We start from the raw sequence: 24146 nt of genomic DNA on the forward strand, positions 1-24146 counted from the left end.
ACTTGACATTACACATTTCCCATCGTTCAGTTGCACCTGTCGTGCCATCAACCTGTCAAAGCTAAACTGGAAAAATCAAAGGCCTCAAAAAGGCCGAGGGCCATTAATGACCTCGGGAACACCTTTTTTAGGCGAAGGAAAAAGAAAAGTGACAAGCCAGAAAGCATACGTCCGACTTTTCCCATACCTAGTACTAAATAAGCAAATGTATTTAAAGGAAAAACATTTCTTTATAGATTATTTATGAACCACCTAATTAAGATCGAATTTCAATTATCAAAAAGTTTATAACTAATAGGAGTACTACATTTTGTATCATACATTGTATTCAATTAATCTTATATAAGCTTTGTCGATTTTTAAAGATCAGTTTACTGCTGAATAGTATAGTTTCTCTTATAAACTTAGTACAGGGTATATTTTAGTCGTTCCACTCTACCATAACACTCTTACATGATTCTATGTACAACTGCTCGTCACTTGTTACTCAATTTGTCTTACACTTTTATCGTTTTCTCTTTATGCCCCCAGCAGCATTTTGGCTTTTATTACTTTCTTTGCTTTGCCCAAACGGTTTCTGAATGAGACGCGACTTCTGTTTTGGCTGCTATTCTTCTGCCTTTTTGGCCTTTTCGTATTTTTTCGTAAGAATTCGGTAGACATTTAATTCAAATTCTAGTTTCTATATAATATGCTTAGTTTTTTGGCATGGTTCATTGTACACATGCCCAGCCCCTAATTGAGACCCCCGCCGTATCGTACTTTTTCGGTTGACTCAGCGGACTTAGTCTTCTCTCTATATATTCCTCACACTCTCTGTGAATATTTCTCCATTTCTATGGCACTCTGTTGTTTGTTTTTTTGGTGGGGCTGTGGGGCCCTAGGCCCATTTTTCAGTACTAGCCGCGCCGCCTTTGACGTCGATTGTGTGTCCGTGTATCCATCGGTTGTCAGTGCTCTCGGCTGCATCGAATATAAAGTGCCACCACACTCTTTGTAAATCTAGCAAAAATGATCAACTGCGAATTGTTGACAGCAAATTGCAGTTAATTAAGCATAATTGAACCCTTTGCCGCACAGTTGAAGCGTCATTGGGTGCCGTCCCCAAATGAAAACCGCTCGTAGCCACTAATTGAACTCCTCAATTGACATTTGTGGGGCTAGAACGATAGTGTGGTGTAGGGGGGTGTTATCAGGGAAAGGTGACGGAATTAATATAGCAGAACTCCCGCTTTGTTGTTCAAAATTAGAAGGAACTTTCATAGTTACACACTAAAATCAGTGAAGAAATAAATCTGTTATATCAAGTTATAGGTCATGTACAAATAAACAATAGAAATTGAGATATTATAAGAGATATTTATAAGAGATAAGAGATATTTAAAAACGCAAAAAACACCCTGTTTCCGGTTGATTTGATAAGACTGCTCTTGGGCATCCTGTATTGCAGTCATCTTGCACATTTGTTATCAGCCAAGCAGGCAACCGACTCATGTTAAAAACCTCTGTTTTTATTTTCCCTATATGTTTTCAAAATGCGCGGGGGCGGGTCATGAGTAATTGCGTAAAAATCAGCCGCCTGCAAATCTGTAATGGCGAAAACAGATTTTTGCACATGCCAGCACATAGTTGGCCAAAACTCGAATGCAAAACACTGGCAATGTGTGTGTGCGTGTCTATCTACGCCTTCTACTGAAGTGGCTGTCTATGGGGCGTATGCTTAATATTTATGAGATGGGCAAGGCATGCCAATAACACTGGGCAACCAAAGTGGCATGGCAGATGTGTAGGAAAAGCATCGAAAGTGCTTCTCAAGTGGAATGTTTTCGTTGAGTATTTTTGTTTAGGGGCACAAGTTTGGTTATCGACATTTCGCTGGCCTGTTGACTAGTGTAATTAACAGCATTTTCAGAGAGTTGTCGTTGTCGCGTTGAGAAAATATAAGCGAACAGTCTGCTTCGGCCGTCAAATGAGCAACGACTACGCGGCGATGCAGAAATAATTTGAATTTTCTTAGGCCTGCGGGAAAAGAGCATCACTGAATAATGTGAACCGATATATCAGCAAATATATATAATCATTTGCACACCATATAGATATAGGCAAATGTATGTGAAATATCCCATGGCTGATGTGCAGTTGGTGAACGATCTTCTCCTCGATCTGCGGCACATGAAAAGCGATTGTGTTAGTCGATGCCCGAGCCTATGTACTCGATTATATACTTATCAGTTTTCCTTCTCTATATACTTACAGCTGGAGCTGCTGCAGCGCAAGGTGGACGATCTGTCGGATACGCAGAACATAGCTGAGGATCGGACGACCCGCACCAAGACCGAATATGCAGTCCTTCAGGCGCGATACCACATGCTCGAGGAGCAGTACCGAGAGGTGAGTATCTAACATTACCTTTGAATTTTAAAAGCACCAACCTTCTAACCTAACTATTCATGACTTGTTTCTTGCAGTCGGAACTGCGTGCCGAGGAGCGTTTGGCGGAGGAGCAGAAGCGGCACCGCGAGATTCTGGCCCGCGTGGAGCGTGAAGCCTCGCTGCAGAACGAGAACTGCCAGATGAAGATCCGTGCCACCGAGATCGAGGCAACGGCGCTGCGGGAGGAGGCCGCCCGACTGCGTGTCCTGTGCGACAAGCAGGCCAACGATCTGCATCGCACCGAGGAGCAGCTGGAGCTGGCCCGCGACCAAATCGGCGTCCTGCAACAGGAGCACGAGGAGCAGGCGCAGGCACTGCGCCGCCACGAGCAGGAGAAGAAGTCCACCGAGGAGCTGATGCTGGAGCTGGGCCGAGAACTGCAGCGTGCTCGCGAGGAGAGTGGAGCCCGGGCAATGCCGACCACATCGCCGGAGAGCATAAGACTGGAGGAGCTGCACCAGGAGCTCGAGGAGATGCGTCAGAAGAATCGAAGTAAGTAAACACACTCAATCACAGGCTGGCAGCATTTAACTAAACACAAATTGTTTCTTTACTAGCTCTTGAAGAACAGAACGAGGAGCTGCAGGCCACGATGCTGACCAACCAGGCCACCATGCTGACAAATGGCGTGGAGCAGGGTCGCCATCTGCTGAACGGAACCCTCAACAGCTTGGCCCAGGAGCTGGAGGAGATGTCACAAGCCCAGGTGTGTATTTCGAGTCCGCCTGTGTTACGTCGCCTGCTTCTGCTTCTAGTGTAGTCCAATCCATCATCCCCACACCCACAAAAACACAGTCTAGGTGCCCAAAGTCCAAAAGCACACGCACAGTCACCGCAAAAGAAAACTGATTAAAATGCTATTTTGGAACCACAGTTCGAAAGTGTCCTTCTAGTGTCCGTATTGCCCTGCGCTTATTTTAAAAACCATATATCTTATCTGCCCACATGTGTATTTAAATTGACATTTATTGTATTACAGGATTCTGTGGATTCAGCCACATTAGCATCCTTAAGTCAGGTAATGCTTCAATCACGCAAAAGCCGCAAACCAAATGAACAATTTATAAAACACGGTTTTGGAGCCACTGTGCACGCAATGCAGTTTGATTTAAACAAAATTTGTTTTAAAACTAATATTGGTTCATGGTTTTCTAATCGAACAAACTCATTACGGACCATTTTTCACCTGGCTAACTTTAACATTCATACATTTGTGTATATAAACAATTAAATTATTTTTCTTATCTATGTTTTTCGTGTCGAAATTATATATTTCTGAATACTAATGACAACGTATGTTTTGCAGCTACAACAGGCCTTCCAGGAAAAGGAGGATGAAAATGTTCGGCTCAAGCACTATATTGATACCATTCTACTCAACATCGTGGAGAACTATCCCCAATTGCTGGAAGTCAAGCCCATGGAGCGAAAGTAGGGCAGCCAACTGGAAGAACAAAGCAACCCTAGGCACTGGACAGAGTGCCACAACCACCTAACATTACCTAAAATTAATAAACTAACTAAAACATACTGTATGTTAACTTTTTAAGCTACACTCTATACATGTATTTATGCCTAACTTAAGTCGTAATTTATTTTATAACAATTTAATGTAGTTTTTTAAACCAAAACAACGCAGAAAACACAAAGATTGCATGTCAAAATGATGAAAAAAGTCCTTAATTCGATTAGATAATGTTTTGTATAAAGAGAGTCTAAAATTGTGTAAAAGTTTATTTTCCGTCGTTTCTAGTTTGCGTTTTGTATAGTGCGTGTTGTTGATCCATAAAGATATTACTTATAAATATTGTTAGATTTTAAGTCGTAAATGCTCGTTCATTCATTATTGAAATGGAAACCAATAATTTATTGATAATTGCCGGAAAATCTGATTGTGAATGTGTATAGCATAAAGAGAGATTTTATGAACTGTTCATGCTTGACAGTAAATATTTCCAATTTTGTTATGGCAGCTAAGAAGGTTTTTGCTAGGACAAGTGCTCCGTTTTTCAAATCTTTCCATCACAAATATCTTGTCTCTTCAAAATGTATACTTTTTAACTCTTTCTACACTTTGTTTGCGCTCTCTGGAAAGATCTTCCTTGGTTTGCCTGTAATGTAGTTACAAAAATCTATGAACAAATTTGCGTTTATGGTATGGACAATCTCAGGATACAAAGACGGAGTTTTAGTTTGATGTGAGTCTAAATGAGAGCAATTATCACGTGGAGTTATTCAATTCAGAAGTTATATCTTAATCAACTCACTTATGTCAATGTATAGCACAGTTAAAACTAATCTTACTCTGCATATATAACAACATTAAATGGACATAATGTGCAAACGTTTAGGGATGGCATATGATAACTCCAAACGAAAGCGATCCCTAATAGTCTTAGCAACAGAACAACTCAAGCGGTCAACCCTAATTTAGCTATAATAATATGCAAGAAAACTCGAGAATCGATGTGTAATCGTTAATCAAAATTTTATTGCCTTCAACGAATGTTTTAAAAAATGTACTAAGGCTTAGATAACTCTAACAAAAAAGTCCATAAGGTTTAATGACAAGCTAAGAAATATGGAATTTTAAATGTAATTTACTAGATGCAAGTCGCTGAACTTATATCAAAATAATAAAAAGAAGAATATTTTATAAACCCAGGCCCCGCCTTTTTCTTTTTGTTTTTTGACTGGCCCTAAAATTAAAGCGATTCTAATTGGCGAAACCCGTTTGAAGACAATGCACATAAATGCTTAATTTATTAAGGAAGCGTGAAGCGAAGAACAGGTTTGCTTCCCAGGGAAGATTGCATAAGATCTTTTTGATTTGAACGCGTTATATAAGCCGGGTTCTGCAGCAGTCAAGGACAGAGAAGACATTGGAGTTAAGATTACAAGATGTTCAAGCCACATTATCATTTGGCCGCAGGTGGGCAGCTGAATATCATTTTCGATGGGAACAAAACTTAGTTTGACTTTTGTGTTTTCCAGTGCTGCTGTGTTTCGTCTTCGCCACAGCGCAGGTTGTGCCAAATGCAGAAATCGGTCGGATTACCATCCAAGTGCCGTTGCTGTCCAATGGGAAGCCCGTGATCCTGGCCAACCAGGAACGGGAAGAGGTCGCCACCGTGGAGGAGATCAAGCCCGGAAAGGTCCATGTTGTCCAGGAGGTGGTGGTGCCACCTACAGTGAAGTCCGATAACAAGCTGCGGGTGGCTCGATCAGTTTCGGATTCTGGTATACCTAACCATGGAATCCCAAATCCTGGCATCCCCAACCATGGAATACCGAATCGTGGAATCCCCAATGATGGTATCCCGAATCCTGGCATTCCCAACCATGGAATCCCGAATCCAGGCATCCCCAATCATGGAATTCCAAACCGTGGCATTCCTAATGATGGAATCCCTAATCCTGGCATTCCTAATCATGGAATCCCGAATCCTGGCATCCCCAACGATGGAATCCCCAATCCTGGCATCCCCAATCCCGCTGCTTCCGAACTGATGCCGGTTGTTGCAATGCCCAGCAGTCGTACCACCAGTGCACCCGCATCTACATCAATGCCCAAGCGAGTGCCAACCAGGAATTGTTTCCATCTGCTGATGGGAGGCATTGCCACCACGTCGCCTGCGGATATGATGACGCCTCCCCCTACGGAAAACTGCGATGAGCTGTGCACCAAGTTCGAGTACTCGCCCATTTGTGCCCACAATGGAATCTGCATCCATGAGTTCGCAAATCAGTGCGTGATGAACACCTTTAACTGCAAACATCGGGATTTGTCTTTCCGAGCAGTGGACGAGGATGTCTGCCGGCTGGGGGTTTGCATGAGGCGATGCAAGGAGGAGGAACTGACGCTTTAAAATACCGATGACTCCCTTAGTATTATATCAATACAATATCCTTTATGTAAAAACATAACAAAACATTTAATTAAATGCATACATTTCATAGAAAAAGTGTTGGTTTTAAAAGTTTTTGCTTAAACTTGATATATTTATGTAACTAAGTTTAGTTAACTGTCCTTGAGTTAGTAACTGGTTACAAATTTTAAAAGAATTTTTCTTGAAACCTTAGCAAAGCCTATAAAGTTACAAAAAACTTACAAAATCAGTATTTTGATCAGTAAATATAATCGCAAAAAAAACAGAAAAACAAAAATTCTTCATAAAAAATTTAAAATAAAATTACGATATCAACGAGGTATTACTTTCCATATTTGGACCAATATTTTGAATGTTCTGATCAAAATACGGATATTTAAATCGCAAAAAACAGAAAAAAAATTTTCAGCCAAAATCCAAAAATCATCATCAAAAATTGGAAAAAATTTGAAAAAAAAAAATAAATTTTTTTTGGTAAACACAGTTTTATTGGAAATTTAATTACGAATTCAACGAGATATCCCATTCCATATTTGGACCAATATTTCGAATGTTCTGATCAAAATACTGATATTTAAATCGCAAAGAAACAGAAAATCAATTTTCGGCCAAAATCCAAAAATCATCATAAAAAATTGGAAAAAATAAAAAAAAAATCATTTTTTTTGGCGCGATGCGGTGTGCGGGGTGCGGTAGGCCAAGGTACGTATAAGTAAAATTAAACCAAAACAAGTTGGGAATCTGTAGCTCATCATTTTTTTGGCAGCGGGTATTTTGCCTTTTTTTATATTCGAAGAAAACGAACTTCCGGCGGAAACATCTATGCCCTTTAATCTTCGACGCTCCTTTTCTGTCTTCTGTTGATGTAGAGTGGAATCTTGAAGCTTTCGACTACCGAGCAAAGACAAAAGTGCTTTTAAAATACAATACATTAACTTTTTTAATTTAAAATTTATTTTTCTGCCCAACCTTTCAACTGAAAGTACTTCTCACAAGCCGAACTCCCTCAGGTCCGACTCCATGCAGAGAGGCTGCCAGTCCTGCGCGCAACGATGGTCCTCCACGAGCTTAAACATTTTCTGGGGATTGCGGCAGTTGTAGGCTGTCATGGCACAGCGGCTCTCAAACTTCAGGAGGCATTGTCCATTGCTGGCACACACAGTAGGATCCTTTTCGGGACAATAGTAGTCGCACTTATCCTCGGCCACATCCCCATAAACCCTTTTGCCATGCTGGTCAATGCTCAGGTGATTGCTGGTTGAAGCAGGAACAACTTTAGCGGCAGTATATGCAATATAGGCTGTAAAATATTCGTTATCTTAATAAATGGGTTTTTTAATTGGTTTACAAAAGCACGAACCCAGAAGGAATAAAGACAGCAGCTTCATTGTTGGTTAATGATGAGGTCCTTCGGTTGAAACTGTTGATGTTTACCTTTTGGTTCGTATTACCTTGCTGTGTTCGCAGCAACTGTAAAACTGTTGATTTTGGCGCCGACTGGACACGTTTTTATATACTCATCAGATTTCTGCTGATGACAGCTTTTGGTTTCGGCTGCCGATGTTGCGGTCTGTCCTTCCTGATTCCCTGCATAATCCCTTATTTTAACACCTGCCAGGGATATTAAATTGCATCATCATCGGTGCCATCAGCAGCTTTGCCCGTCATTTTTATTCTTATCGGCCTTGTAATTATACCGCCCAGACTGACTAAAAATAAAACTCCGAAATGCCAAATTTGCATATTTATTGTTCGCAATTTAAAATTGATTTCAATGTAGCTGCCGCCTGGAAGTATGCTATGAATTGTGCACATTTCGATTTAGTTGTGGAAAACTCCGCGTTCTCTTTGTTGGGGCGCTAGTTTCTTCCATAAATTAATTGTAATAAACAAAAATATATTAAATATACGAGTGCAATAATTAATATATTGTTCATTAAGCGCTGAAAACCTAAAATACATATAGATGTATATAAATGGCATTTGATTGAAATATATTTATTTAATTGATATTTATTAATGTCAAACAAATAAAAAACATTCGATGTGCCATTATTTTTTTGTATTTTTCACATTCTGACACCTTTAATAATTACAATTATAATTTATATTTATCTCCAGCAATCTCTTTCACATTTGATTTTATTAAGGAAGCGATTGAATCAGTATGTGAGAGATATGCCCAGGTGGAAGACAAGTCTGCCCCATCCTCCTCCACCTCCACCTCCACCTCATCGACACCCTCCTTCGAAGTGCGAGTCTGTCTCAGCTCAGTGGTCCGTTCAAGCGCAACCAAAAACCTGTTAGCATCTCGTGTGCTGAGAATTTGCATAAAAACCAAATAATAACACGAACAAATATTATTAAACAAATCGTTTGCAAGCCTGGTGACGTTTAAGGGAGCCAGAAAATTCTTTATAAGGTGGAAACATTTTGGGGAAGAGTCACAGAACGCCTCTGGGTGTCGCAAAGGAGCACAAGTGCGGATTAACTGAGCAACATGAAGACTATTTTCGTTTTAGGTAAGCTTAAATTGAACTTGTATATTAAATAATACATATTAAAGAAGCTAACGTAAATGGAATATTCTATATTATTATTGAGTTGTTTATGTGCAGATTATCGACGTAGTTAGTTGATACAAAGATTCAAAGAATAAACTTGGTAATTTGAGGAATAATGTTGGGCACTCTTTATTTAACTCAACAAGTCTTCTAAGAATTAATCTGGCTTTAATTGCAAGAACATTTCAAAATAAACCATTGATATTCCCCAGCCATCCTGGCGCTGGCACAAGCCGCCGAGGTTTCCCAGACTGCAGAAACCGCAACGACAGCCACCGCAACTGCAGCCACAACGGGGAAGCCCCAGCAAACGGAGCTACCCATTCACATCCAGAACCTGATAACCGGCCACATCAATCATGTGCTCCACAACATAAAGAACAAACCTCAGGTCTCGAACACATTGAGTGGACCGGTGGATTGGCATGGGAGTGGGAGTGGAAGTGGGAGCGGGGCGCCAGTGGTCAAGCCCCATCCAGATCTCCTTCCACCAGTGGCACACTCTGGTGATGTCCTTGCCCCTGCCCTTGCCGACGTCCCAGCGGCTGCACCTGCGTTGCAACCTGGCCTACAGTCGCTGCAAGCTGGCCATCCACCGGTGAAGGTTACCCAACACCAGGCCACCGGCACTCTGATCCACCACGGAAGGCCAGTGGTGCACAATAAAGTGGTGATGCCGCCCGTGGAGCAGGTTGTGCACTCGCCTCCTGGTCAAGAACCCATCAATGTGGCCGAAAAGCTGCAGAAACTGCAACAGCATGTGACCATGGTGATGCAACAGGCCGAGAAACACATTCCGTTGGCTGTGAACCAGGCCATTAAACAAAAGAAGGAACAGGAAGCTCAGAGAGAAAAGGAGCAGCTCCAAAAGGATAAAGAACTCAACAAGGACGATGACAAAAACAAGGAAGTTCAAGAGGATCAGGAGGATCCTGAACCAACCGAAACCACTCCTAATGCATCCAAGACTGGTCGATCCCTGGTTATTCCCGATAAAGTTTCTAGTATAGTCAACCAAGTTCACGCCCACATTCCGCAGCTGATTGCTCAGCATCGCGAGGAAATGAAGCTGGGAAAATGCAATTTCCAGTGTCCCAAGGCATCACTCTCCATTTGTGCCAGCAACGGCAAGTGTGTGGTCAAATTTCCAGGCCAATGCGAGCTGAGTCAGTGGAACTGCTTCAACACCAAGAATGGTAATGGTATTCAATTTTATATCAAGTAGATTAATAGTAAACATGTTGACTTTTTGCAGTTTTCCACCAAGTGCACGATGCCGAGTGCCAAAACACCATTACTTGCTATAAAAGGGATATGATGTGAGCTGTTCCTCTGGGCGTTGATTCCATTATTCAAACGAATTTAAACAATATTTCCAAGAAAATATTTCTAACTACTCGTATTTATATGATTTAAAATGTATAGTAGCTGAAAAATATGAAGAATATATTAAAGAATATTAAAAACCAACCAATTCTGAATGCTTAAGGTCCCAGTTACTGTGCACATTACCATTACCACCAAATTTGCGCGACCAATTCGCAGTCAGATCCCATTTGGACGGCATTTTCCGTATCGGCCACGAAGTTGTTTGCTTGACATTTTATCTTCACTTTCGCCACACTTTCAGAATTGCCGGCAGCTCGCCGGGATGTCCCATCTGCTCCTGGCGGGCGAATGATTGCGCGGCAATCATCCAATTTGTCAAAATGGCTTATTAACGGATTTGGGTAAGAGCCGCACGACGAGCGTAGCGGAGTTGGCTCAAATAAATGCCATTATCATTGATTTGCCAATACAAATGCCACAAAAGCGACAGCGTCGAGGGGGATGGGGCTTGGTTTTCGAGATTGGAGCTTGGCCAAATGCGGCGGCATCGACAGCTGTGTACCGACTTGGCCAACATTTTTGCTGCGGCTTATCACTGAAATGTTGCCACATGTAACCGCTGGCAACCAGGATCCCCGAATGGAAACCTGGACCCGTTTCAAATGTCGGACCTCCGGGCGATAACTGCTGCAAATGGTCTATGCAAATTGCAGTTTGAACCAATTAAAAGGCACTTCTGGTCGGTCACCTAACGGAGTTCAAGGGAAGTTCACAAATGGCTTTGGTATTTTTTTTTTATTTCTTTTTGTTATCTAGGAAAAAGATTGCTATCTCGTTGTGGGCAACTATCAATTTCTCCAACCCATATATTACGTATATCCAGGCATCTACATGGTAGGTTCTTGGCCTCATCCCCAACTCCTCAACTGTTAACTATTCGTTGTAGCCAGCGAAATCTACGACATCTATTCGCCTTTTGGGGCCCATAAATTTTCCACTTTTCCATCCGCATTTCCCCCGGGAGATCTTAGATGTCCAGAGACCCCTGTGCGCTGGATTCTCCGCCGTGTTCTACAAATGTTTGACTTAGTTTCGCTCCATCTGGCCGCCTGCTGCGTGTCTGGCCTTCGCTGCTTTGTTTTTGGCCAGGTCCGCAGTGCCACGCATGCGTCTTGGCCATTATACCACCGAATTCCCCTCCACTTGCGAGCTGGCCCATACGAAAGAGGACCGTTAGCTCTGCCGCTCGCTTATCTCAGGCAAATGCTTTGGTTTGGTCTGGCTTAGCCGCAGTTACTTCTTCCAATTGCAGTGAAAAAAAAATTGGCAGGAAGTTGCGAAATTAAATGTTGTGATGTTTGGAAGGGCCAAGCGAAATGGTTACTACACATCATAACATGCATTACCTATTTTCACTCTTTCATACATATATGTAACAGATATTTCTTTCAGTTTCTCTGGTTAATGCCGAATGCGTGAGCTGTGGGCCGTGCCGCATTTGATGGCTTGGATGGCCTCGGCTCCCGCCCTCCAGCTCCTGCTGCTGCTGCTGCTCCTCCTGGTGTTTCTGCTCCTCTGGTTGGCTGCAGAGCAGAGCGGAAATGCAATTAACACTTTGGGCCGTAATTGCGTGCCAAATGCATTTCGTTGGCTTCGCTGGCAGTCCGCATTGGCCATGGCCCATGTTGGAGAATCGGAGTATCTGAGGATTGTACGATTGGAGGGAGAAACTGGAATATAGCCGCATCTACTAGCAGTCTTGTTTTGATTTGCTCGGCTCATTTGCAAGAAATGTGCCCATAAATCAATTTGGAAATGCTCGTTGACTACTGTCCGTTCGCAAATTTGTGCTCTGTAGGGAATTTTCCTTTTGTGGAGGTGTCAGCTTGGGATGCCTTCTAAAAGGTAACATAAGCTTCTTGTGAAATGGAATGCCATTTCTGGGTCGTTTGTGAAATTCTTGGCAATAAATTGGGCACAGCAGTAAAGTCTTTGAGCTCTTTAAATCGTACTAACAGTTTGAGTGATTTTAGTCGTCTTGTAAAATAGTTTAAAGTATAATTTACAAAATAAAAAAATATTTATCATCGAGCAGGTTTGGTATTTAAAATGAGTTTTCTTAGATTTCCATTGTGATAAATGATTTCCCTTACAGCGCTAAAAGAAGTCCACCATTTTGTTCTTTGATTCCTGATTTGATCAACTGAACCATGTAATTTCCCTTTCATTTTCCGCGCTGCGAACCATAAATTGGCTTTTTAACTTGTTTTATTCTTGACCAATTATCTGCGATTTCCACACAAATGCCTACCAATTTGGTAATTCCTGGTGGGAATGACTGACCGCAGCATTTCCTGTTGCCCGTTTCTCCCACATTAAATGGCTGCCTTAACTTTGTTTTTTCGCTTAAGTGAAATTAATTGAGTAATTTGATGCGAAATGTTTGCGACACGCAGTGGAAAAGCTGGAATAAGCGGGGAAAACTGCAAACAATTCCACAAACCGAACTCAAAAGTGGGCGGTGCGTGGGGGTCTTGAGGGGTGGAAAGGGAAGTGCGGCAGATGCAGATTATAAAATGCCCGACGGCCAGAGCAGCTGAACCGGAGTGAAAAGGAGGCCAGGCAAAAGAATTTAATATAAAGCATATTAACTTTGATGGCAAATGACTGCGGGCCCTAAATGGGTGGCAGGGGGATAAGTGGGGGCGGTCTCTGGAGGGTTGGGGAAGCAGGTGGAAAAGGGGGGGGGGGGTGGGGTGCCAGTCCAACAACACATGTTTGATGATGATGCGCGCTCTTGAAGTCGCTGGCAGTTAGGCCCAGGCCCAACGTGGGTTCCAACCGCCTGACAAGCGTTTAAAAAGGTTTTATTTACACCGTTGGCAGCGGCCAGAGCGGGACGCCACTATTCGGCCAGAGGGAGACAGGAGATAGGTAGCCGAGAATCGGATCGGTCTTGGCCTGGTCCAATGTGCAGCGCAATTAAGTTGCCAACAACTTTGAAATTATGCAATTATGGGTATGAGAAATTGCCTGGAAATTACACGAGGGACTTGACGAACAGCAGCAGTCGAGAAGCGCAAGTGCACTGAGAAAAAAACCGAGTTTTATGGAAATCATAGCTTAAATATTTAATCTTAGGTTTAATTTTTTTGACCACAAAGGTTGGGCCATTCTTAACTTCAACACAGTTTACTTATTATGTTTTTATGAAGTTAAGGAAATGCAAAATATGCTTATAAACTTTTTGGATTGAAAATGTATACAGTAAAGAATCAGGCTAACATTCTGAAAGGAATTATTTCCATTATAAAGATCTAATATAATTTCATCTATCTTAACTGAGTAGTTAATAAAAAGTAAGGACTTTAAAGTGACTATGGTAGCTGTGAAATGAATTCTTGAAAATATAAAAATTATTTGAAAATGCGGTCAGTTCTTGGGCTACTTTTCTTTCAGTGCAGGGGAGCTGCAAAAGTGGAGCTTAAAACAGCTCAAGTGGAGCCCGTCTCCGGACTCAGAGCCTACTTGATTATTTATTAAAACGAAAGTTAAACAGCGAAAGGAAGCAATTTTCCATACAAAAGGAGCGCAGTTCGCTGCTGAGGAAGCCGCCATTCGCTGGGCCATGTGTCTATGCAAGTTTTGTTTTGAGCGACGAGGGGCCCCTCGTCCAGGGCGTAATTGCCATGTTTAAAGTGTGATTAATTTGTAATCATCAAAAAGGCAAAAACGGCCATGTAGAGAACAGCTCTGCCGCTCCGTGGAAGCTCGGCAAATGTTTGCATTTTAAGTTGCCGGGCAGAGGAGCAGAAACAGGCAGAAACGAAACGAAGTCAGAGTATAAGCTAAACCAAAAGACAGGAATCGCCGCCTCAGGATGAAAATGGGCGGCTGGCGGAGGGGGGCGTGGCATGGCGGGGCGGGGCGGGAAAGAAGAAGTGCGGGACAACAGCGTGTTCTCTAAGTAATTGAGTTTGCTCGCCGAGGCGTTGAAAGTGGCCGAGAATCGGGGGAATCGGGGAAATCAGGGAAATCGGGCAAGTGGCGGCTGTTGAGATAATGAGCCAGCAAAGATATATGCATAAAGTTGAAGTCCACACTTCCATGCTACGGAATCGTAATTGGCCAACACAAAAGTTAGGAATATTATTATCTCTAAAAGTTCATTCAAATGATGGCCGGCCTTGTTACGATTTAGAGAATTTCAAGTATATTATGGTTATTATCTCATATATTTTAAAAATGTGAAATATACTTTAAGGCTAATAATAGTATGGACATATTTTATATATTAATTGACAAGATTACGCTGTTAAGTTTATTTCTGTTATTTCCTTTTAAAGAAAAGATAGCTAGCAATCAATCCATCTAATGCCTTTTATTTTGCCAATTCAACTCTAATGACGGCCTTCTGGGAAGCGGGCCAACATTCTTTATCAATCGTTTATCGATCAGCAGCCATGATCGCCAATTTAATTAGCTGACAACTTTATTAGCACCTAAGAGAAAGCAATGTGGATGGTTTTGGCCAAGACAGCGCACTAAACACGATTCTCCGCAGGCCACACGACTAATTACAGACACCGGCTCGAGTTCGAGTGCATCCAGCAGATACGCGTTCGAGCCATAAAAGCCAATCGCGAACGCATTGCCATTAATTAAGCCAAAGTATAAATCTCGCATTGCTGCGAAGCCGAAAACCAAACAAAGCAGGAAGCTGCCAAAGTCATCTACTCGGACCGCCTGCCGCGCATGTGCAGTTCAGAATAGCCAACAGTGTGCGCTTTCGGAGCAAAAAGTAGCTAGGGTGAAAGAAAGGAACTTTTTATTAACTTGTAAACTTTACCACCGTATGCCATAAATGTTTCTAGTAAAATACGACTAATTATTAGTCGCATTTTGCAGAAGACCAAATAACACATAGCAACAACATTTTATTGGCTCCATTTAGTTGTCCAAGTACTGATCACTTTGTTAAATAACTAATGTACATTTTACTTAACTATCTACTATGCTTACTACTATAACTTAGCTTAATATGCTTCCTCAAGCGTGCTTAAGAGTTGTGTGCTTTCTGTTCGATTGGCTGCATAACTAAACGGCTACCGGCTTTTGACCTTTGGAAAATAGCCAGATAAATTTTCCACAGCACTGATGACCATGGAGCGAACATAATGGGGAGGGGCCGGCCGGGAAAAGGAGGCAAAACTGCAGGCCCGTCCAGCCCGACATTCCAAATAATTACAAGCTATAAAAATTTATGAGTGCCAGGGATTCTCTTTTGCCACCACAAAACGCGAATGCGTGTGTGCGCCTGGGGCACTGGCCAAAAGAAGTATCTACGTATCTTTCAGATACAACGCGCTCACCCATAAAACAGTCGCCACAACTGAAGCCTACCTCCAGTTCCTCCTGCTACCGGTTCCTTTGCCGGCTTGGGCCAGCCTTTTGTTCTGGTTTTGTGCATTGATTGAAAATTAAGTTGTGCCAATTGGGTGGCGCACTCCCATATATCAGTCTATAGGCCAATTCATCATTCAATCAAACCGTCACGAAATGTGTTAAAATTCAATTAGAAATGCTTCAAAAGGAGTTTGTTCTTTAAACTGTATTTTAATGTATTTACTGTATTTTTAACTGTATTTTACGTACTCTTCTTTTACGACTTTCAGATTATCAGATTATTTATCAGATTTTTCTGCAGTAACCGCCATTTTCTTGCTTCTTGCAGAGTATACGGTCTCTTATTATTAACAAAGGCCAAGAAAAATATTTAATTATTTAAATGACCTTCGACCCACACCTAATAAATAAAGACCTTAACTCCTTTCTTTTAAGCTTGACTTGCATGTTACCACACACTTGACCTTCTTTCATAGTTTATTGAATCTAGCCTTCCAGGTGACCGGCGGTCAGAGCCAGACATTCAATTTGAATCGTTGTCATATGAAGTCAACGCTATAACTTCTACCTACCAAAAACACAGTTTGCATGCCGAACCTGGAGCTCAAGTGATGGCTACATCATGCTCTTCCACTTGATTTACGTCTAACTGTAATCGAATAATATATCAGGCAAAAGGCCAATGCCCAACTTGCCAGGTAGCTCCAACTATCTCAGCCACAAAAACCAATTCAGTCTGCGGATACCCCTGCATGCGTCCCTTTCATCCGTGTGCACTTGGAAAAAAATGCCACTAATGCTATACAGTATATTTCAAAGTTTCCAAACGTCTTAAATTTATGGTTCTGCATTCACATATTCTAAACTGTATATTTACTGTTTATACGACTTTTTTAATTGTTGGCGGATACTTTCCCTTCAATTTTCTTTGTGAATATACAATAAAAATGCACCTAACGATATTTAAATTTAAGAACTGAATGTAAAACCTTGGTTCATTAATTTGTTCATGTGTGCCGACTTGAGTGCCTGCTCTAGGCCAAGTTATCCCTATCCCCTCCGCTAAGTCCTCTCTCGGGCGAACTTAACGGCACGACAACCTTAGTCAAAAGCTCAGGCATAAAATCAATTACATTGACAAATGAGCAGCTGACAAGCTGGGGGATGGGGCATGAGGCATGGGTAATGGGGTGGTGGAGCCTGCGGAGGGAGCATGTGTCAAAGCGTTCCAAAAGCGCCATTTGCCCTGAGGCCACTGGATGCTACGCGGTTTTGCCAGGTAAACGGGCACAGTGGGTTGCCTTACACTGTGACATCGAGCTAGGTATATTTTATCTATGTAAAAATACTGTGCGAATATGAATCAATTTTGCTTTATTATAGAACAAGCCTATAAATTTCTGTAAGATCTTCGCTCTTATTTTTAAAGAACAGCAAGGCTTTGAATATTAATATCTTTGAATTCAAAAATACATAAGTAAATATATTAATTATTATATGAATATATTATTAATAATTCTATGTTTAAAAACGGCAAATTTTATATATAATACATGGGTTAGGTTTCTGGTAGGGTAGGTTTTTGAAGATTTAATACTATCTTTCTATCTACATATATGTTTACCACCTTGCATAGAAGGTATACATATAGATTACAATAAGCCAATAAATTACCAGACATCATTTTCAACAAGTAGCACGCACTAATAATTTATGAACATGAATTTACTTAATAAATACAATTAATATTGATAATTAAAAACCCACTTCCTTGCTGGCCAATGGTTCCACTGTATTGAAGTGGCGATGCAATCTCCATGCCAAACAAGTAATCTGGAGTTTCGGGAAACGCGGTGTACTCACATTCGCCAGAATCGGTTTCACCACGAAGAATACGTCTCCCTATCGCCATAGCCATATGCCATATGGAATCCAACCAAGATACCCCCGCCCAATCTCGACCCATGAATTATGTGACTTATTAAAACGTCATTCGAGCTGACAAGTTGCCTTTGCCACTGTCGTTTGTCCACTTGGCCTCAGATTACCCGGTTCCCCGTCCCCAAAGCCCCCTCTCCTCCACTTCCCTCCACTCCCCGACTCCATGGATGAGCAGGAAACTTCTAATTGTTATATACTGTCCATCCGTCTTGGGACCCGTCGATGGTCGTGCGTGTTCCGTGAGGTGGGCCATTGTTTATGCGCCTTGGTAGCCCGGTAATCAATGAGCTGCCAGCCTCACCGCCTTCATCAATTTGCATTTATAATTTTCAGACTGATTGACTTTTGGGGCTTCGCCTGCGCTGCTGTTTGCACAAAATGGATAACCCTGTGATGACAGACGACAGGTTGCAATCGAAGGTCCTTGCTGTGTTTGTAGAAGGTACATAACACGATGGGTATAAAATACAGTGTGGAAAACTTTAAATTTAAAAAATTAAATACTGAAAATACTGAAAGAACATACATATCTACTAAAAATAAATTAATTTTAATTAGAGCGGCTGAAAGGGTATTACTAATGCCTCTTTTTTCTTTACACTTTTTTCGTAATTTTCCTTAAAAAATTGTTGAGTAGTCGAAAACCAAGAGAGTTACCAACTTTAACTTGAACTTCCGAGCACTGAATTTGTGTAGTGTGACCTTGTTGAATTTTCCAACACTAAATTGGTGTAGTGTGACCATATTCCCCACAATTTATTAGGTCTCATTAATCCAAGTCGTTTTCCTGTCAATTTGCCAGCTTTGCGTTCCATTTGTACTTTTCTTTGTGATTTGACTTGTCGACTTCGCTTTTTAAGAATACAACTTAAAATGGATAGGAACACTGATTCTCTAGTGGAAGATGAACTGGTAAGATGCATCTGCCATTGTGATGGATATTCGCCTAGAAAACCCTTTTCGCATTGCAGCCTGGCAGTAGTTCGGTTTCTGAAAGTCCTGGGGAACAGGAAAACCTGGGGAATAATTATTTGAATAATGCTAACGACAAGCAAAATGTAATGGAACTACAAAAATCGATTCAATCTATATTAGTGGTAATGAATCAGACATATACAACGTACAGGAGCTTAATGAATGATTTTACCTTCGAACTTGGTAAACTTCGCAAACTTAACAAGAAAAAACGTATTGTCCACAAAAGTTTGGCAAGAATCCACGCTATACGGGCTCTGTGTGAAATTGATTTAGCCAGATCGATCAAAGAGTTGAAACACCAGCGTGTTCTTGTTGCTCAATGGAAATCATACCATATTATAAAGAGCAATGGACTAGAAAATATGCCAGCTGAAATATCCACTATACTAGGCAAATACAAAAATCTCATACGATTCAGGAAGTTGCGCGTTACTAACCTGAAAAAGCAATTAAAGAAAATGAACAGCCAAATATCTCGCATACTCCAATTCTTAAAAAAATCTGACCAGAAAGCACGCAAGCTAGAAGAAAATTTAAAAATTCTTTCGAGGCGACTCTATTAACTTTGAAGGCCACATCATTTGGTATTCGAGTTAAAAGGTACGCGTTTATAATTGTTTTATAACTACAATTTATTTCCTATTTTAATCATTTTCAGAACTTTCAGTTGCAGAAGAATTCAGAAGGATGTTCCTTATTTCCCTATCAATCACCGCTCTTGGGCGGATAACTTGTATTGCATAGCTGATTAAAACCCATGGAAATTAACCAATTTACCATTATATTATTTTTCTACACGTGTTTCAATTTCGCTACCTATCTCAGTTGATGCGACAAATGTTACACATCATAAAACAAAGGCCACCTCCTTTTCACGCCTGGTTTTATGCTCATTCATTCTGTGGTGGTGGTATTATGTTTCGGCTTATATCGTGCACGGGATTCTGCCGAATGCATTAATTAAATTTAATTAAAATGTGTCAACTGAGCTTGTCATAACAAATTCGCCTCACATTTGAATTACAACCCACGACCTTCCCCCCCTTAAGCCCAACATCCAAGTGAAATGCGAATTGCGGCAGGAGCGTTGTCAACAGCAACAAAATGGCTCATTAAAAACTTTTATGCTGATGAGATGGCGAGGGCTGTAAAACTTGGCTAAGAAGTGTGGCCAGGATGAGTACGTATGTCCATGCGTGTGTGTGCGTGTGTGCTCTTAGTTAATTAGCGGCGTAATAATGCACACACACACTCCGCTTCTCCAGGTAATTGAAGCTCACCTGCCCAGGTGGCACGCACATCCCATTTGGTCTCACCTTCATTCGCAATATTTTCATCAACTGTTGCTCATTCGTTTCGCCCTCATAGGCGTTAAGTCGTGTGTGGAAGTTTAGAAGGCCTACTTTCTTCTTTATGTGGTTATAATGTTCTGCGAAGAAGGAAAAAGCTAAAACACTAAGCGAAACGAGAGGATTTTAGGAGTTATTAAAACTATGTAGCTCAGCTGCATATTTGGTGAAAGCTTATTGAGATTTTAAAACTGCACTCAGTATAAGTTGTTCTCCTTAAAGCGATTTGGTTGTTATATTCAGACTTTGCGATTTATAGGTTTTCAAATAGGCTAATCGCATTTGCCTTTGAATTAGGCTGAACACAAACCCAATGGAGATTGAGATGAAGCTCATTTCAACGTGACTTTCCACATGCCTTTCACAGACTGTTGCACACTTGCTGCCATAACCTATTTGCCCCGTAACTCCCATTGCCACAGGATCCCCCGCAGGATGACATCCTTCGGATAAGCCGTGCAACGGCACAAAAACACCCGTGGGTGTCGTTAATTGAAATTATTATACTTGCCTGTGGTATCATAAATGCGACTCGTTAAATTTGTATGTATGACACTCTATAGTCGGGGGCGTGCATAATGCGTGAGTGGATGTGTAAGGATGTGCGAGGATGTGCGAGGGGATACGGATAGTACATACGCAGGCATATACATATATCCGAGATATATGCAGCCTCATATCCTGCTCATTTCGCCCGTCCCCAATGTGTGGATGCGGGGGGTGGGGGTTCTATGGAGTGTCTCTTATTTGCATGGCGTCGTCATCGCTTCAGCGACAAAATGGAAATTTGTTGCCGCATTGCTCATGGCGTTGCCACGCCCCCACCTCCCCCTTTACAGTCATCCTCCCCAGGCGCCCACTTCAAGGCCCCCCTTTTGGGCCAACCATGTGTGCGGCCGTTGTTGCTGTTTTAATGTGTCAAGTGTTTTATTTGCGCGTGTTACCTACTTTGATTTTATTTGCCCGCTCGCCAGGGAAACTGCACTGCGAGAAAGAATCGTTAGAATGCGTAAAAGTCGCCTGCGGAAACTCTACAGGTGCGCTTCGTCACTACGCAGAGTGCTATGGTGACATCCATTTATTTGAGAATAGTTTTCACTCTTAAGCAGATGATTTTTATGGAACGTTATAAAGTGCAGAAGAAAGTGAGTTAAATTTTAAGGTAGAATTGATTCCTAAGTGGAACTCCCTCGTATTCCCAACACAGTATGGCTTCCCAGGAGTGCGGATTGGAGGATGGGTGTTGGTGGTGCTAGGGCATTCCACTCGTGTATACCTCACTTGCTTTTATGTTTAATTCATGCGCAAATTGTCGCGGAAATCTGACGTCAAGTGTATTAAACGCCATGCTCTGCTTTTGATTTATGGACCCAGTTGGTGCCACTGCCATTTTGGGGCACTGGGGGAAACCGGGATGAGAATGTGGAGGGGGATGGGGATGAAGGGTGCTGCCGCGGTGCTGGCCGTCAATTCCAATAGCGAAATGAAATTGTTGCTAATTTATGAGCGAGTAAGCCATGGACTGTTCCAGACCTTGTCGCGGTCCAAAAATTCTTTGGATGCTTAATGAGCTGCGACAGTTGCGACAGTTTAAAAGTCCGCTTTAAATGTGAACTGGCAAAGGGATTAACCGAATGGCAAGCAATAAATTGTCGATCAATGGGCGCATAATTACATGGCCTTGAAACTTGGGCCTAAGCTCCAGCAACTGGTTAGGTGTATGGAAAATTAAAACAAAAACCTCGGGTGCACTGCTACCTAGAAAATAATAAATGGGTAAATCTTAACATGCAGAGAGTTTCCAAAAGATTATATTGATTTTATCTGTGAAGATATAAGCAGATTAGTGTAACACTAGTTTTTTATTTCTCACATGCAGTAGTTAATCAATGGACTTCCTCAATAAATCGGATTAATAAATTACATTGCCTACCGGTAGACCTATTATTATATATTATCTACGTACTTGCCGCCTCGAACTTCCTCATCTAATTTCGCATGTGTTTTTCCACAGGAACGCTTGCGATTGAATCCAATCTTGCAACCATTACGGCACCCATTCATCAACTCCTTGTGGTCAATCAGCTGAGGAAGGATACTTAAGGTGCCCATTTAAAATCAATTAACGCGACAATTTGGGCGAACACTCCCCGAACACGACAAACGCTAATTACGCAACTGGCCAACAAACCAGCCGCTGAAGAATCTCGTAGATTGAAATCTGGTGTGCAACCGATGGAGGAAAGTGTGGCTATTGCCTAGGGCCTCAATGCTAATGGAACTGTAATTATGTGCCAATTATAAATGTATCAATCAAGAGCGGAAGAATCTTCTGGAGCACGAACCTCAAACAACTCTGCATTTCAATTCATGCAAAACAGCATATGTATGTTCTTACAGTTTTTGGGCTTCTTTCTAAGCAATGGGATTGACACAAATTAGGGAGAGTTACTCACATTCCAGCCGTACACCTAGGCTTTCGAGGCTATTATCTGCTGGAAATCAATCAACATCTGGCGAATTAATTGACGATCCTGCCACTTTGTCTTCCTTGTCTGCATATCAAGTTGCTGTCGCTGCAAGTCGACGCTTTCGAATGCCATGGATGGCTGCCAAGATGCTGGCTCCCAGATAACTAGTTGGAGTGGGGTCCTCTCCTCCAGCGTCATCTGGGATCTGGGGCCAATCCAGCCCAGCCAGGTGGGCTCGAGCTCGATGCGAAGTCAGGAAGCCAAAGCGCAAGCCAGCAGCGGAAATCACTTGGGAATTGGGAGGAAGAGGAGCTGAGATGCCAACTTTGCCATTTTGCAGCTATATCTCAGCGTCTCTAAATGTATAAAAATGCTATTTAAAACTTTATTTCTATACTGCCTTGATATTAAATATTTATTCACAAGTACAACCATATCTTTTGGAAATTAATTTGTAAGCCACAGCATATGCTTACTATGAGCCAACCCATGTTATTAGCTAAATGCAATAGTTTTAGCCATATTCAAGGGTTCACAGCACTGCTGGGCAGACTGATCATTATGCAAGACCCGCGGAGAAGAGCTTCTTGTGGTGCTGTTAGTTGGTGTTGTCGTCTCTCACTGATTACGTAATCGCAGGTTGAGTCGACTGCAGACTGGTGCAGACCGTTTTAATTGCCGCAAATTAAACTATCATTAAAATATGTAGAAAAGCTGGCGGAAAGTCCCCCATCCATGGCACTTTTCCTTTGGCCATGTCACAGCAATATCAATTTCGCATTACATATGACATCACTGCCCAGTGAGCCGCAGCAAAGTATGAAAAAATCGAAAATGTATATAGGAAAAAGGCAAAATTGCAAATTGATTAAAAGCCATTAACATGTTCTTTATCACTCAACACATATGGCCAACTGAAGTTGCCCGGGAAGAGCTCTCCCCTTTGGAGTGGCTCCATGTGGGATTGGGTGTGGGCCCAACTTGTTCAAGACTCCACTGCGGTCCAGTGGAAGCCATGGGCAGCCATCGGCCAATCGGGCGTACTCTTTACCATTGGGAGGAGTCGTCCAGTTGGGTGCTCAAATTTTATGAGCGTGCGTTGATGGGTAGCTTCAATGGGCAGGATATTGACATTCCGCAGGTGTACGTAAAAATGTACATGATGATCAGAGCAAGTGGCGTTGCGTATGATTCAACTGGTATAGGTTCATAAAAAGCTTCAAAATTGAGAATTTGTTAACCAAAAACTAGTTGTAATGTACTATATAGAATATATCCCTTTGCCAAACTCGACTTCCACTTTCTTTGCCCTTTCGTGTTTAATTATTGCTTCCGATTTCGTTGGACTTTCTATATTTCCAGCAGTCCTTCTGCTGTTTACCTAACCCAGTTCTATCTGCCACCGATAACAATCGACGCCGGCAGAACTTTACCAAATAGAAACCCAACTTGACCACAGAGCATTCCCCCACTAAAAGTCCACAACCTTGCCCGTATTATGCGATTCATCAATTTTATTGCTTCCTCTCGCTTTGTTTTCGTGCGTTTTTTGCCATAAAAACTATTGCAATTCCAATTTAGCCACTTCCATTTCGGACCGCAACTAATTTCGACTTTATTATTTGAATTCGATTCGGGCGATGGCCAAGCGCAGTTCGAGGCAATAAATCACTCATACGACAAGTGGGCCAGCGAGAAACTGATTGGAGTTTTTGGGATTGCTTTTGGATTCGGGGGCAAAGCAAAAGGGAAATGTCGCCAAGTGTTGAGCAAATTTTCATGGTT

At 41.9% G+C, this 24146-nt stretch overlaps 4 protein-coding genes and 1 long non-coding RNA gene across 16 annotated transcripts in view; 4 read left to right on the plus strand and 1 right to left on the minus strand.

The window, feature by feature from the left end:
* Window positions 1-4367, plus strand: part of LOC122618243 (rab11 family-interacting protein 4B) — a 42805-nt gene extending 38438 nt beyond the window's left edge. For 6 of the 11 annotated variants that reach the window (XM_043794522.1, XM_043794526.1, XM_043794523.1 and 3 more), the window contains 5 exons: window positions 2257-2391; window positions 2469-2925; window positions 2991-3139; window positions 3413-3451; window positions 3740-4367. In XM_043794522.1, coding sequence (XP_043650457.1) covers window positions 2257-2391; window positions 2469-2925; window positions 2991-3139; window positions 3413-3451; window positions 3740-3868 — 909 coding nt within the window. In that variant the 3' untranslated portion in view covers window positions 3869-4367. Of the gene's footprint in view, window positions 1-2043; window positions 2188-2256; window positions 2392-2468; window positions 2926-2990; window positions 3140-3412; window positions 3452-3739 lie in introns of those variants that run through there. The other 5 variants (XM_043794525.1, XM_043794527.1, XM_043794524.1 and 2 more) reach the window with 3 other exon arrangements.
* A 967-nt stretch (window positions 4368-5334) lies between these two features.
* On the plus strand, window positions 5335-6302 carry LOC122617895 (RNA-binding protein 12). Its single transcript, XM_043793937.1, has 2 exons — window positions 5335-5365; window positions 5428-6302. The coding sequence occupies exons 1-2, from the start codon at window positions 5335-5337 to the stop codon at window positions 6300-6302; spliced, it is 906 nt and encodes a 301-aa protein (XP_043649872.1).
* A 1010-nt stretch (window positions 6303-7312) lies between these two features.
* LOC122618063 lies at window positions 7313-7711 on the minus strand. The gene is made up of 2 exons (XM_043794196.1): window positions 7684-7711; window positions 7313-7623 (listed from the first exon to the last, which is right to left on the minus strand). The coding sequence occupies exons 1-2, from the start codon at window positions 7709-7711 to the stop codon at window positions 7313-7315; spliced, it is 339 nt and encodes a 112-aa protein (XP_043650131.1).
* Window positions 7712-8823: 1112 nt separating this feature from the next.
* LOC122617933 lies at window positions 8824-10210 on the plus strand. Of its 2 annotated transcripts, none has more exons than XM_043793995.1 (3): window positions 8824-8845; window positions 9100-10089; window positions 10143-10210. In XM_043793995.1, the coding sequence occupies exons 1-3, from the start codon at window positions 8824-8826 to the stop codon at window positions 10208-10210; spliced, it is 1080 nt and encodes a 359-aa protein (XP_043649930.1). The 2 variants fall into 2 exon arrangements, with proteins under 2 accessions (XP_043649930.1, XP_043649931.1); XM_043793996.1 differs by having other exon boundaries at window positions 9100-10083.
* Window positions 10211-18336: 8126 nt separating this feature from the next.
* LOC122617786 lies at window positions 18337-19309 on the plus strand. Its single transcript, XR_006325971.1, has 3 exons — window positions 18337-18475; window positions 18535-19141; window positions 19200-19309. It is a non-coding gene; the product is annotated as an uncharacterized LOC122617786 (long non-coding RNA).
* The last annotated feature ends 4837 nt before the right edge of the window (window positions 19310-24146 follow it).

The sequence above is a fragment of the Drosophila teissieri genome, chromosome 3L, assembly GCF_016746235.2.
Source record: "Drosophila teissieri strain GT53w chromosome 3L, Prin_Dtei_1.1, whole genome shotgun sequence".
NCBI classification, from domain to species: domain Eukaryota; kingdom Metazoa; phylum Arthropoda; class Insecta; order Diptera; family Drosophilidae; genus Drosophila; species Drosophila teissieri.

Excerpts from the sequence above, each read along its gene's own strand:
- LOC122617895 (XM_043793937.1), top strand. The coding sequence starts at position 5,335 with ATGTTCAAGCCACATTATCATTTGGCCGCAG. Across the intron at positions 5,366-5,427 it reads ACATTATCATTTGGCCGCAG|TGCTGCTGTGTTTCGTCTTC; the intron begins GTGGGCAGCTGA and ends TGTGTTTTCCAG.
- LOC122618063 (XM_043794196.1), bottom strand. The coding sequence starts at position 7,711 with ATGAAGCTGCTGTCTTTATTCCTTCTGG. Across the intron at positions 7,624-7,683 it reads GCTGTCTTTATTCCTTCTGG|CCTATATTGCATATACTGCC; the intron begins GTTCGTGCTTTT and ends AATATTTTACAG.
- LOC122617933 (XM_043793995.1), top strand. The coding sequence starts at position 8,824 with ATGAAGACTATTTTCGTTTTAG. Across the intron at positions 8,846-9,099 it reads GAAGACTATTTTCGTTTTAG|CCATCCTGGCGCTGGCACAA; the intron begins GTAAGCTTAAAT and ends GATATTCCCCAG. Across the intron at positions 10,090-10,142 it reads CAACACCAAGAATGGTAATG|TTTTCCACCAAGTGCACGAT; the intron begins GTATTCAATTTT and ends GACTTTTTGCAG.